At 35.3% G+C, this 14,268-nt stretch overlaps 1 protein-coding gene across 2 annotated transcripts; it reads right to left on the bottom strand.

Moving 5' to 3' along the window:
- Positions 1-6,369: 6,369 nt before the first annotated feature.
- On the bottom strand, positions 6,370-9,667 carry LOC144358425 (carbohydrate sulfotransferase 13-like). Of its 2 annotated transcripts, none has more exons than XM_078012120.2 (4): positions 9,553-9,667; positions 8,441-8,699; positions 7,986-8,077; positions 6,370-7,401 (listed from the first exon to the last, which is right to left on the bottom strand). In XM_078012120.2, the coding sequence occupies exons 2-4, from the start codon at positions 8,691-8,693 to the stop codon at positions 6,589-6,591; spliced, it is 1,158 nt and encodes a 385-aa protein (XP_077868246.2). In that variant the 5' UTR covers positions 8,694-8,699; positions 9,553-9,667; the 3' UTR covers positions 6,370-6,588. The 2 variants fall into 2 exon arrangements, with proteins under 2 accessions (XP_077868246.2, XP_085359890.1); XM_085503764.1 differs by having other exon boundaries at positions 8,456-8,699.
- Between the last annotated feature and the right edge of the window lie 4,601 nt (positions 9,668-14,268).

The raw sequence follows: 14,268 nt of genomic DNA, 5'->3' as shown, positions 1-14,268 counted from the left end.
CCTCCTTTCGTGTTGACATTCAGAGTAAAATCACGTGACATGCTGTTAAAACTGGATGTTGCATACTCTTTCACAGGTCTGGAAAATGTGTTAACACAATTGGAACTATTTCAGGATAATTGGATTCGCTTAAAATGTGCTACTGTAACCATTTCTGATATCAATACAAGAAATTATCAGAAAAAAAACTGAAACGAACAAATAAAATATTTTTGTGAAAACAAACCATTACAGTAGCACATTTTAAGCGAATCCAATTATCCCGAAATAGTTCCAATTGTGTTTGTTTAATTAGCTCTCAATCAAGCAACAATGCAGATTTCCCAGTGGGAATGAAACTGTTCGAATCTGCCATTAAAAAATAGGGGTGTAAAATACCCAACCCTACATACACCGCACATAACAGACTGAATTTCGAACAAATCGTGCATTATTTACAGCAGCAGTATACCACAGAAATATCAGACGAAACATGAAAACAATATATATATATTGTATTTCAGCCTGAACCCTCTCTATTGCAATTCCAGGAATTAACCCCATATGTGCATTCATTTCCCACCTTGATATCACCCACCCCTGAAAACAAACTCTTGATACCACGCTTAAGCGTTTGGTAATAAATGAAATTGAAGTACATGAAAATGTATATAATAAACAAGGATAGCATAGATATATTTAAAAATGCACTAATTAGTGGAATTATGTAGCTTGAGACAATAATCGCTCTTTTTAGACATAATTTCTAAGAATTATACCATGCGATTAATTTATACATTTTTCAAATTGATATATATGATGACTTAGATAAATGGAAAACAAAAAACTTATTTCTATTTGACATATTTGACAATTTGACAGCGTTAAACCTTTCGTAAATACCAATCAGTGATTTAAAGCACATCACATTGTTTTGCATTTGTATTTGTATTTTATTTGTATTACCATTATTGTTATAGAAATAGGGCGGCATTCCATCGACATGTTTCAGTCAACTTGTATTGATCTAATTTTGAAATTTATTTTTATGAACACAGCAATAATTGCAGAAACGTATTTTTCTTCAAACATGCTAATATCTGTATTATATCACTACTATGTAGTTTACTACTTTTATTACATGCACAATATGAGAACAGACAATTAAAACATAATTGACATATTGATGCAGAAAAAATACCAACAATATATATTAAAACAAACTCTCCATCACAGGAGTAACACGTTTAGGACATTGGAAACAGAAAATGTGACAACACATAGAATAGAATATTAACATCATTTTATTCTCCATCACAGGAGTAACACGTTTAGGACATTGGAAACAGAAAATGTGACAACACATAGAATAGAATATTAACATCATCTTATTCAACACCTTAGTGTATACAATTAGCTGAATTTCCTGATCAGTGTCATGTCCTGTCGCTTGTTAGAGCAATACAGCAACCAGCACAGACGCATGAATTTTGTGATGAAAACTTGGAGTTATTTTTATACATGTGTATCTTTGGCGGACCTCTATCAGAGTATCAATTATCATTAAAGACCTCACAAGGAGTTCACATGTATTGAGGATGAGGCTGATATTTATACATTTAATAAAATACGAGAATCTATGTCAACAACCTTTAAAGCGGGGGAGTCATCATCTGCGCATGCGTCAGATGGCCATAGCATGTCATTGTTTACAAACAAGTATTTACCCGTGAGCCTTTGCGCTTGCGCAGGTGACGGCCCTCCCGTTTTAATGTAGACTGTATTTCTTACTTCGATCATATTCATAACAATGAACAGCGAAATAAAAACAAAGCTATACATGAGACCCATATTACGCACATGCGTGGCGCGACAACCACCACCCTTTAATATAACTTTCACGTAACATGCAATACATGTACTTGTAAAATATCAGAAATGTAACTACCATAATTTCTATAATATGGATTCCTTACATACTTGTGAATACACAAACGCATGGTAATATGATACCCCAGCTTGAATATTGATAATTATGATAACAATATGATTATAATGGCCATATAATTGTGTTCATCCAATTAAAGGGGAACCGCTCAATCCCATGGATTGCACCAAAGAATTATAGGACACTATTGATTATGTTGTTTACACAGTTAATCTATATTTTGTTATCCATTGTTATTTTAATCCAGAAATTAAATTTGTTGCGATATTAGGCTTAACTGGAAGTGCCCCTTGCAACCAGTGTGTCATATAGGAGTCCTTTATATCTACTTTAGAATGTATAATTGTGGTTGTTCACATTGACATAGAAGGTGATCCATAGTAAATATATCGACTAACATCTCCAAAAGCAGTGTTCAAATATCTTAAGATCTTCGCCGTGAAATCTTTTCTTTTCCGATAAAATCGCATGTAAACATGAATAGTAAAGTGTTCCTCTTCCCAGTGGTAATTAGTGAATAATATTGTCCGCCAATCTTTTGGTCCAATCAGACTACTTGGTTCAACATATTCACATAAGACTTTGCTAATTTGTGGTGTTTCGCTACAGAACTAGACCCCCAACATTTACTGTTACATTTTCTATATGACTCGTAAAAATAGTTCAAAAACTGGGAATGTTTTTTCAGCAAAAATTATGTTATTGCTCAACACAGTTCGTTCCGCTCGTCCAACTACATAATCGTAATAACGAAGTGGCTCTAACGTCGCCAAGACGATTACGTCAGTACCAAGATAGACACCACCCATCCCCTTTAGTATCTGTAGTCTGGCAACATCAGCAGAGTGGTCATGTCATGTCGGGTTACGTGTTTGATTAATGACAACTGTCGGTTCAACTCGATTGTCAACTACTAATACTTGTATCAGCAATTTAGCTTGAATCCATAATTCATTATCTGGTTCACAGTCAGTATGGAAGAGAATACGTTCAGCTTGCATAATTCTGTGAGCAGATTTAGATTCTCGAAGCGGAACTGGTGACAGGAGAACCAAATAAAATGCGCGATATTTAGAACTACTATTTCATCATGTGGTTTTAAAAAGCCATTCAGTGGTCCTTGTTTGTAAGAGTCGCCAGTTAGATTGTGCCGTACAATTGATACGTTATTGGCAATAAAGAACACGGTGTCATTTAAAATCATGTCATGTTTAGTAATGGTCTTATTCTGTCGAAGCTGAGAGTATTGGAACTGAAATAAAAGACAATTGTGTAAAGCAAAGACATCAGTATTTTGTGACTTTTGTCGAGGCAAACTAAAATTAATCCAGCTCGCCAAAGCAGTAACAATTGCGTTTACAATATTGTTGTGACACATACATTTTAAGGAGATAAGCACCCGTTAATCGCATCGCTTTATAAGTTTTTTTTCAATAAATTAGGTTACAAAGCACACGAAATACATACATACAATACGTGAACAATCAGACTACAACTGTACAACCCGGTTTTTTTTGTGTTTTTTAGACTTGGCGAACACGTTGTTTTCCGATCAAAATGTAAATTGTACTTTGCCATTAATTTGACTGTAACGTTGTCGTTGCTCTTTGTAACGCGTTCTGAGATACGTAATAACGTTTACAACAATTCACCTTCTCATGTTAATTGTATTATGCAGTAAAATCATAGGTTACACCAATGAAAAAAGTGAACTGCATGATTATGGCCAAACAATAATGCATTTGAGACAAAGACCGGAATGATTATCATGGTAAACGCTTATGGAAATTCTCTAGGAACTCGAGAAATCACAACGCGCTGTTCGTTAAATGTAGCATTGAGTTCATCAGCACGATATTTGCCATGTATGCCAATCTAATACATGAATGCACGTCTTTAATTAGATAATGCGTCTCCATGTAATGGTTGGAAGTAACCGGAAATCAGGGAACACTGTTAGACAATATAAAAAGCTATAAATTCTCTAGAGTGGTCATTTATGTACAAAGCCTACAAACTATTTCACTTTGCTCTTTACTAATAAAATGGGCAGAAACATTTTATACAAATATTCAAACACATTATAAAGTACTCGCCATTTACATAAGAAACAACAAACAGATTAAAGGTGCTACATTACCTTCCGGGCACGGGCAAAATTTATCTGCATATGCAGATGACACAACACTGATGCTTAGAGGCAGCTCGTCTAAACAAATTTCCCTGGTTAGTTTAACGGATTTCAGTAAAGTGACTGGTTCGACCCATAATTTAGAGAAAACATAACTAATTCTCATTGGGAATCAGAATGCGGAGTGGGTGCTTCCAAAATCTTATACCCGACATTGACCCCAGTTTGGGTACTTGGTGTTTATTTTATTACTATTCAAGCTAAAGCAATGTTAGGAAAATGTTTGAGACCTCGTAAATAATCTACATTATTAACAACATTTCAGTAGCAGTTGATGGTATCGGGAAGCAACTGCATATTTATTCAAGTGGTATGAACAGCATAGATCCCTGATGATTAAAGCTGTAAAATTATCGTGGACAATTAGAATATTCAAATCGCAAGCACCATGGTCTCATTTTCCAAACTACTATTTCAACAAATTAGAAGGGCTGAATTTGCTTCTCAACTGTAATCATTGCCTCGCTGCAAGTCAAAATTTTCTACTTTTTATAACGATATTCTTTGTTTCTGTGTTGATTTTCGAAAATCCCAAATGCGCACAGAACATATTTCAGATACGCACATTATATGGAACAATAAAGATGTGCTTATGGGTGGAAAATCTGTATGTTATGGTTACACCACAGGATTAAGTACATATGTGATCTAACCAATGATGATGGAGAGATTTGTCACATATTCCGCTTCATAATAAATTTAATATGAAGGTTGATTTTATTACATATTATGGTTTAATACATACTATCCCTAAAAAATGAAAATTGGAAGTGAACCGAAGTAATACATACATACAAGATCTAGTTTTGACAATTACAAACATGCAAATTTCAAATGTCGCGACTTCTATACTGTTTCAGCCAGTTTTTTGAGCATGTTTGCTAAGAACACGTATGTAGATAATGTTGACAGATTCAGTAATACTAAACCAAACTTTAATTTATTAATTGAGAAAGTGAAAATATAACAAAATATTGCTGAACAAAACAGTAAATGTGAATTGTTTTTAAAAAATGAAAGGAACAATATAACATATTTTTAAACTATATAAATTGTTAATGCATTCTTTTCTTTGATCCAAATAACACCTTTTGACCTTGTCAATGTGGCTGTCTGTCTCTGTCCTGGTCCCTATCTCTGTCTCTGTGTGTACATAACCATAAATTAGTGATGACTTCTTTGGCATATGATTTGCTAGTGTATGTTTTGGCCTGTTGTATATCTGCATCTTCTTTCAATATCAAAAATCACAATATAACCTTTTACAAATGAATTAGATATTGTGATGATTTCATTTGCATATGATTTGCTAATGTCTGTTTTTATAAGTATAAGACTTTGCTCGTGAACAACATTTAGTTGTAGGTTTTCATATTGTGGGTTTTCATATGAATACAGATCAGGTATTTCAGCACTGGAATTCTCAAAAGTATATTAGAAACATACCTTTGGCAACTCGCATGTGACACAATTGATGTATCCCATTAATGTTTCCAAACAAAGTAATGTACAGGTGAACGACACAACAAGACCAGCTGAAAATATATAACACGTTATGTATTTTTTTCCCTTAGTGACTATGTTTCGCCATATTCATGAATTGGTGACTGAGTGTTCATATTGTATTGTATATATTAAGCTGTTTTAACACAGAAAATAATCTATGGAATATGTGCTCAATTTGTTTTGCCAATTAAAATAATACCGGGAGTGTTTCGCCATGTGCGGTATGATAATGATTATATTTTCCTAATGAAGATTAATCCAGGAATATACGATCTACGTTGAAAACAGAGCACCGGGTAAATCGTGGCATATATGACACAATTCTGTCACCAGAACATCATATTGGGCAAAACAATCCTTCTGAAAAATTCGTTATATTCAGAAAATCAGTAACCAATACTATATATAGAGAGAGCGAGAAGGGGCACATATAATCAACTGAGTTGGGGAAACACTATATAATGAACATTGTCTGCATGCCGGGTTCCCTCGGAGAGTGATCCTATATTATGTCTTCCCATAATCAGTTTGCCCTCTGATGCTCCTGCGAATAAGAATTTTGTTTTTATCATATTGCTCCGTACATGGTTCATACATAAATCACCCTAATTAACATATACTACTCACAAAGATTGAATAAAATCTTCACTATGTCAATGTAAAAATACACGTTATTGTGCTATACGGTATTGCAATATTTACTGATGTTTGCAGAAACACTTGATTCAACTATGAAAACACGCAGTTGATATTATCAATTTTTAATTGGCTAAAGGATCACATAACTATTACAATATCAAAGTACCCACTGGTATAATGTATAATACTAAATATCTTCAAAATAAACATCTGATTGTGCACAAAACAAATAAGCCATAAAAGAAAAATATGAAGAGTTTGTATCAGAAACAAAACAAGTATTTAATTACCATATTAATGAAAAAAGCTGGTACGAACTAATTACTTAAAATAGTTCATCTGGAAAAGAATATCCAAACAGATCAAAGTCCATTTTATATAATTCATATAGTTTAATGATGTATTTTGGTGGAATTTGTGAGAAGTATTTCAAATAAATATTTTCGTCAGTGCTGTTTGTAACATGGAAATTGTATTTGTGATCCGGGAAAAATACATCAGTGGCCCCAATATAGTTAAGAAGATAATTTGATTCCTTTTCCATATTTTCAAAGTGACCAATAAAATCAAAAGATCGGTCACATAGAGAACATACTTTGTGCTGGAAATCCCAGTGCTCATTGAAATTGGATTTGGGTTTGTAATTCAACAGAAATTTGACAAATTCAAGGAAAGAAACCTTTGGTGCCATGTTCCTGCCAGTCATTGACGCATTGGGACGATATTGTGATATTATCTGTCGTTCTATCTTCTTAAAACTCGGCTCTAGTGTTGTTTCAAATTTATCCCTATATGCAGACAGTAGTCGTTTGAAAGGATGGCGAACAAATAAGAATGAAGTGTAGTTTTGCTTATCATTTGAACTTAAAGGAACTGATGGATATTTACGGTCATGCAGTTTTCTGAAAGAATAATCTGCATTTGTATTATTAAGTTCCCCAGACAGAACTAACAATATTAGTTTCCAACTAGTGGTACCAATTTTGGCAATTCTACAGTATAGTAAATGATATTGTTCATTGAAGATCAACTTCGACATCTTATTAGGTCTGTGATAGTATGTGGTATTCCCCATATTTGTGCAAATCTTATGAATGAGCTCCTGGCGTTTTCTCTGGATCGCTTTCATGTTGCTGTTCTGTGTAAACAGAAGAAATTGTAAGATAAGTCGTGATGTTGATAATTACTTCTATGTACATATTTCAATGACATACAATATATCCAGATAGACGGATATGACAATGAATGCATGTTTTGGAAATACAAATGTTGTATTGATTGTGTTGATTTGTAACATGTCGGTCAACCACGAGTCTGATATTGGGGTACTTGAAGTAACAATTTGTACCACTGAATGAACTTATTTTTCTTATTTGAATGTATGTATGGTGTACAAAAGGTGAAATGCCCTGTGTCACCGTATAATTTTAATGAAATTGCACACAAGAGAACCAAAGATTAAAATTATTGAATAATTATTACACATCCATACCAGACAGGCAGAAAGAAGTGCAAGCGGGTACATACACATTGGCTACTAGTAAGTCTAGATGATGTCTTGTGTGTATCTGACCTGAAATTCTATTTATTGGTAATTTAATCAAGTTGTAACTCAGTTGCTGTACACCTTATAGCACAACTCGGTGGCTGTACACCTTTTTGCAGTTTAATGCATGCCAGTTGCTATTTTTACAAAAAATCAACAATACAAAAAAGTCTTACCATTGCAGCACTCTTGAAAATTGTTGAATTGTTTTTCATGCTAATTATTGAACTTTGTGAATTATAAACCTTTTTCGGATGTTTTTCAATAGCTGCAAAATATAAGTGAACTTGGACATTTAATTTGCTGATTACAGACGGAAAACGCCTATATAACTATTGCGAATACATGAATGCTGCTAGTGCCTTTTCGTGTAATTCCTGTTAACCGGAATAAGACACTTCAATGTCAGTCTGGAAATACGCGTTATATGTAATATTTTTGCTATAAGATACTTTCATGTCATGTCCTGACATGTCGTGTTATTAGTAACTTCAGATGACCTTTGGTCACAGATATTTTATTACTACAACATAGATCATATCGTATAAATTATTATACAAATTATTAATCGATTAAAGCAAGAAAAAATAATAAAATCAATGCACAACAGAGGAAAATACGACTGCCATACATATGCAATGCATACAGCCAAATGAAGAATTCAACCTGCTGGTGTTCACAGTTTCCGAGTCATGTCGTACGGTTACATCATCATGCACAACAGTTAGTTTGTTTCTCTCATGGAATGTATTGACTAGGTGATTTTTCGAGGAGATGTTACTTAAATCTTTGATGCGGGGATATATGACTAGAATAAAACACATAAATACGATGCACATTGTTCGTTTTCCAGTCAAACAATCGATGAGACATTTCCATACCATTTTTCACTGCAAAAAAGAAGAATAAAATGTTTTTTTTAAAAACGGCAATAACAATTGCGATTTTGGTTATTGTAGTTGACACACACATCAATGCATAAAATATTCTTTCCCTGAGATAGGGCGGGGTATGGAGTAGGAAATTTGTGGGAAGTGTTATTTTTTTACATGAATGAATTGAACTGTTCAAATCCCGTTCCGTTTGCTTGTTACTCTGTATGTGTCACTGGATTAGACACTAATGGTGGAGTAACGATATCAGAAATGGGTTTAATTAAAGCGGGGGAGTCATCACCTGCACATGCGTTGGATGGCCATAGCGTGTCATTGTTTATAAACAAGCATCTACCCATGAGCCTTTCTGTTTTCAGCGTGTGTTGTTATCGTCGCTTGGGACGTGCGCAGGTGGCGATCCTTCCGCTTTGAATAAACCAGCTTTAATTTACACAAACAATATTAGGGACTTCATAAAAACAGTTTTTTATTCTTTCGACATTCACACATTTGTTATTCAAAAAGAAAATACACTGAGTACGAATCGATAAACAATGGCTAAAAATAGCTGTAATATATAAAGCTGGATTAGAATATTATGTGTTACAGTTATTTCGAAATTAAAATAATACTGAAATCATGTCTTGTTCTTCATGTGCGATATGTGAGTGATTATAATTGCCTAAGGAAAAGACGACGTAAATTGAAAACAAGTACTGGAAAGATTATATACACGATCATGTACGAGGCCACACTTGCAACGGCATTACAGGTTATCAAAGCTTGTATTTCACAGCCTATTTACATAGTTGACGCCGTTAACAGTATATTGTTAACATAATAATACTGTAAAAGACATTATACTCACAGATAACTAGTAGCCATTAACATATACAAGATATAGAGAGCACGAAAAATGAATCAAGTTAATAATGGGATTGTAAAATTTCCGGGTTAAACATTGTAATGAACATGTTTACTGGACCACCTAGGAGAGTGATCATATAAACCTCAAAATGAATAATAAATTAGATGGTGGCGCTACGAACGTTTCGGAGCATACATTCAAATGTAGTTGTTATTTTATTACATTAATTAAAAAATATACATCTCGCTTATGGAAAATATAACTTCAAAATATTGTTGTTATTTACGTACATTTTGTAACATGAATAAATGGTAGTATTAACTCACAACACCCATATTCCTATACCTTTAGGTTATTTAGTGAATACGGAAGACATTATTTACTGATCGAGTGACTGACATTTGTATGAGAAACACCACAACAAAGTGATAAATCCACAGCTTTGGTCAAAGTCTAGTAAATTGAACATGGGGGTCAGCTCGAGTGCAGTTTACTAGACCCTGGCTAAAACTGTGGGTTTATATCTGTAAACACACACTTTTTTGTGGTGTATCTGAATTATATCATGAATTGCCACTGAACATTGCTCAACGTATGTTAATTTACATATATACATGATGTACGATTTGTCGTTTGTACATGTGCAATTCAATACATACTATGTTAAAAATGCAATAGCTCAGTCATTAAAGGCTTTACCTGTTTTGGTTAATGTAGGTTCCACTTTCCTTGGCCAGACGTTGCCTCTTGACTAAAGCTGCTCAGTCCTAGCCAAGCTGCAATGTTCGATTTACAATAGCGGTTTGTAATAGAATGCTAGTTTACATAATATGCAACAATTATTTATTGCAATTACACTTTGCATATGAATGTAAATTTGGAAATTACACTACATACGAATACAAGAGTGGTCAGTTTGGGCTGGGTTCGTGTGCGATTTACATGTATATTGATGGTATTTTATATAAAGCAGTCAAACTAGTGAATTTAGTGGGCTAGAGTTACTAAAGAAGAAGATTCATGAGTTAAATATCAGGGAGATAGTTCATCAATCAAATGTACTTATGCCCAGGCCGTTTAGTACATATTTGTAAAACCATTACACACCTGGTGAGAACATTTTTTTGGACGAAAAGAAACGTTCAGGGAAATTTGTGACCTAATGTTGCGCTATTAATGACTGTGGAAAAACATGCAAAACGGCACTCCATTGCTAAAAGTAGTTGATTAACGGATGTTGGGTCGCTTTTTTAATGTGTCAATGTGACAACGACGTCGCATTCCTACGCAAATTTGAGCTTGGAATGAAATGCAGAGCTGCAATATTTGTTCATTATTAAATTGTTGTTAGAGTAAATATTTGTAAGTAAGGACAAGTCGTATTTTGTAATATAACAGTTTTATTTCACGTTGACCATGACAATTGATCTGTTCGAGCTCGAACGAAAATATTTGGTCCTAAAATATATCATAACGCACGTCATTGAAATGTGTGCATCCGTGCATTTCATACATTTATGACACAACATATAAAATTGGTAAAGGTACTTTATTTGGCAAACAACGGGGGAGCCCGCTGCTGGGATCAGTCAAAATACATAGCTTAGATCAAATTTCTCAGCGGGCTCCCAAACGTGAAAGTAGTAGCTTTCACTAGCTACCGGTAGGAAAAGTAACAGACCTTGTAAATGATAAAACTGGGCAATACCAAATTGTTGCTGGCTGAGTAAATGAAAATACAAATGTAACGAAACACTGTAAAGTAAAACTCTGTAATAAAGACTATAAAAAATGCAAACAATAATAAAAGATAAACTGGTTAGTGCAGCAGTAGCTGCAGGTTAATAGGTTAGTCATTAGTACGAATTGAGGGGTAGGATACCGCGGAAGCTGTACCTACTGGTTGTGTTATTTGCAGAGACAGCGGAAGCTGAAACTGCGTGATGTTATGTGCTTCAATTACCGGTAGAGGCAGCGGAAGCTGCAACTACATGACAGGTTAGCATTGAGGCAGCCGGGGCTGGCCTGATATGGTAGAAACAGCGGAAGCTGTGATCTACAAATATGGTTGTTACTGAAAATGTAAGTAAAATTACAACTGAAATTACATCTTGGGGGCGAATGAGGACATGGAAATGTGCGAAAACCCCCAAAATGATGCAATGAGATTGCAGAAATGGCCCCCAAGATAATAATTTTAAAAACCCTAACTATATCAAGCCTAAGCCTTATGAATCAAACTGAAATAATTGACCCAGATACGAAAAGAGTTAGTAGCTACCACCCAATATTGCATGTGCTGCACTAAGAGTGCCATCAGATGAATGAATATAACGGTTATAAGTATCAGAGGACCACCGGCCAAGAGTTTTTATCATGTGGTCATGTATGCCGGCTCTTGCCGCCGAAGTAGCCGCCCCAATCCGAAACGAATGACCTGAATACTTAGATGAGTCTAAGCTGAGGGAACACAATAGTCTACGCAGGTATTGTAGAAAAACTACACGAGTAAGAGGTAAATTATTTTCCGAGACAAAAAGGGGGTCAGAAAGTGAAGGTGTAGGTTTCATGGCTACCCTCAAAGACAGATAGTAATGCAAAGTGTCAACTGGGCACATGCGACTGTTCTTGAAATATTTAACAATAACTCCCTTCCGAAAGGGATCTGTCTTGGAAGATTTCAAGCGAAGGAAAGCTTTCGTGTTACCATCAAAAGTGACATCCTTGATGCTTAAATGAATTTCCGGGTTAAAGGTAGAATTAATGGTAAATTCACCACAACGAGGGAAACCAAAAAAACCAATAAGAATCAATGATTGCATAAGGATGTCTGTAAAATGGGTAAACACTCCAGCTTTCAAAATGGAAAACATACTGAATATAACCTCTGATGTAAATGGGAGCCTTAACCTCGAGCCCTGGCTTTGACTTCGTTTAATAGCTCTTAACAATAAATTAACACGTACCATTGGTTCTCCTGCATGATACTGCCAGGGGTTGGAAACCCCAGCCTCTATATATCTAAAACGTACCCCAGCAAGGTAGAGTCTAATGGTTGATTCGCTGAGATGTAAATGTTTATGACAGTGAGTTATAAAAGGCAAAATTAAGTCCTCAGAAATTGCAGGTAAGTTCAAATTTGAACACTGAACATTGTGCATATTAGCAAAACGAAGAAAACAGCTAAACCAGAGTCTTAAGACTGCCTTGTTTTTGGTGATATAGTAGAAGTCCACAGGTGATTTGTATCTTGCGCTAAATCTGAGTTACTTCGCAGTATGGTGGACAAGGTGATTTGTTCTCTTGTGCATCTGGTGCCAGCTCTCGGAATTTCTGTAATTGGAAACGGGATAAGGCATCGGCAATTGAATTTTTTTTCCCTGGGAGGAATTGAGCCAGTATAATGAAGTTATGTTGCATGGCAGTCAGTGTTAATCATCGCATAAGAGTGTTAATTGCATAGCAGTGTGAAGCTGCCCTGCCTTTCCTAATTATGTTTACTGTTGCCTGATTGTCACAGTTGAAACAAATCCTCTGCTTTGACCAATGCTGTCCCCATAGCATTGCCGCTATCACAATTGGATACAACTCCAGCAGAGCCATAGATAGTTCATCACGTTGTTCAAAAATTAATTCCTCAGGCCATTTGTCACAAAACCAACTACCTTGAAAGAAGCCTCCGAAACCTTTGGTAGATGATGCATCTGTATAAATGTGCAAGTCAGATGCACTGATCACTCCCGAATTCATAAACAGATGAATCCCATTCCATGAATCCATAAATAACTTCCACATTGATAATTCTAAACGGCAAGCCTGGTTCAAGGAAACATGATGAGTTAATTTGGACACTGATGAAGCCAGTCTAAGTAAGTGGGCAATGAAGGACCTGCCTGGTAACACAACTCTTGCAGCAAAATTTAGATGACCAAGCAAGGAAAGCAACTGCCGTTTAGTGATTGATTTCTTTGAAGTAAACTCTGATATCTTCTCCTTTATCCTGCTTATTTTATTTGCGGGCAAGAAAGCTAACATGTCCTTGGAGTTAATCATAACTCCCAAATATTCAAGCTCCTGGGATGGTCCCAGAGTTTTGTGGGCTGCCAATGGAATGTTAAGAGTATTAAAAATCATCGTCATAACTGCCATGGACCTCATTGCTGTTTCCTCCTCTTGATCAATTGTGAGACAATCATCGAGTAAGTGGAGAATGAACTTCACTCCAAATTTGTGAATTACTATCCAACAAATAGCCTGAGAGAGCAAGTCAAAAATGTTCGGACTAGACCTGGAACCGAAGACCAGCCTAATGAAAAAATAATACTTGTCATCCCATTTAACGCCATGCAGATGCCAAATGGATGGGTGAAGTGGTATTTGCTTGAATGCATCTGTTATGTCGAACTTACACATATGAGTATTGCCGTTCAAACGCCTAATCTCTGCAAAAGCATCGTCAATCCTTATGTAAGACATTGAAAAGGTCTCTTTGTCAATGAGTTCGTTGAGACTAGGAATTCCTGGTATATCGTGAGGTGCTGACAAATCTACAATAAGTCTCATTTTCTTGGAATACTTCCCTTCTGCCACGCCTAATGGGTTAATTCTGAAAAGTGGGAAGGGAGAAGTGTCGTAGGGACCAATAATATAGCCCTTCTCTAATTCATCATTTAAAAGGCGAGAAACTACATCAGGGTTTTTCCTTGCTGACAAATT

This window comes from Saccoglossus kowalevskii, chromosome 9 (genome assembly GCF_978046115.1).
Source record: "Saccoglossus kowalevskii chromosome 9, keSacKowa6.1, whole genome shotgun sequence".
NCBI classification, from domain to species: Eukaryota; Metazoa; Hemichordata; class Enteropneusta; family Harrimaniidae; genus Saccoglossus; species Saccoglossus kowalevskii.
The sequence above is the reverse complement of the archived record's forward strand: the minus strand, read 5'-3'. Positions and strand labels throughout refer to the sequence as shown.

Bases quoted from the DNA above. Each gene is read 5' to 3' on its own strand.
- LOC144358425 (XM_078012120.2), bottom strand. From the start codon at position 8,693: ATGGTATGGAAATGTCTCATCGATTGTTTGACTGGAAAACGAACAATG. The intron at 8,078-8,440 runs GTATGGCAGTCG...TATATTTTGCAG, and splicing joins TGGCTGTATGCATTGCATAT to CTATTGAAAAACATCCGAAA. The intron at 7,402-7,985 runs GTAAGACTTTTT...CTGTTTACACAG, and splicing joins TTTTCAAGAGTGCTGCAATG to AACAGCAACATGAAAGCGAT.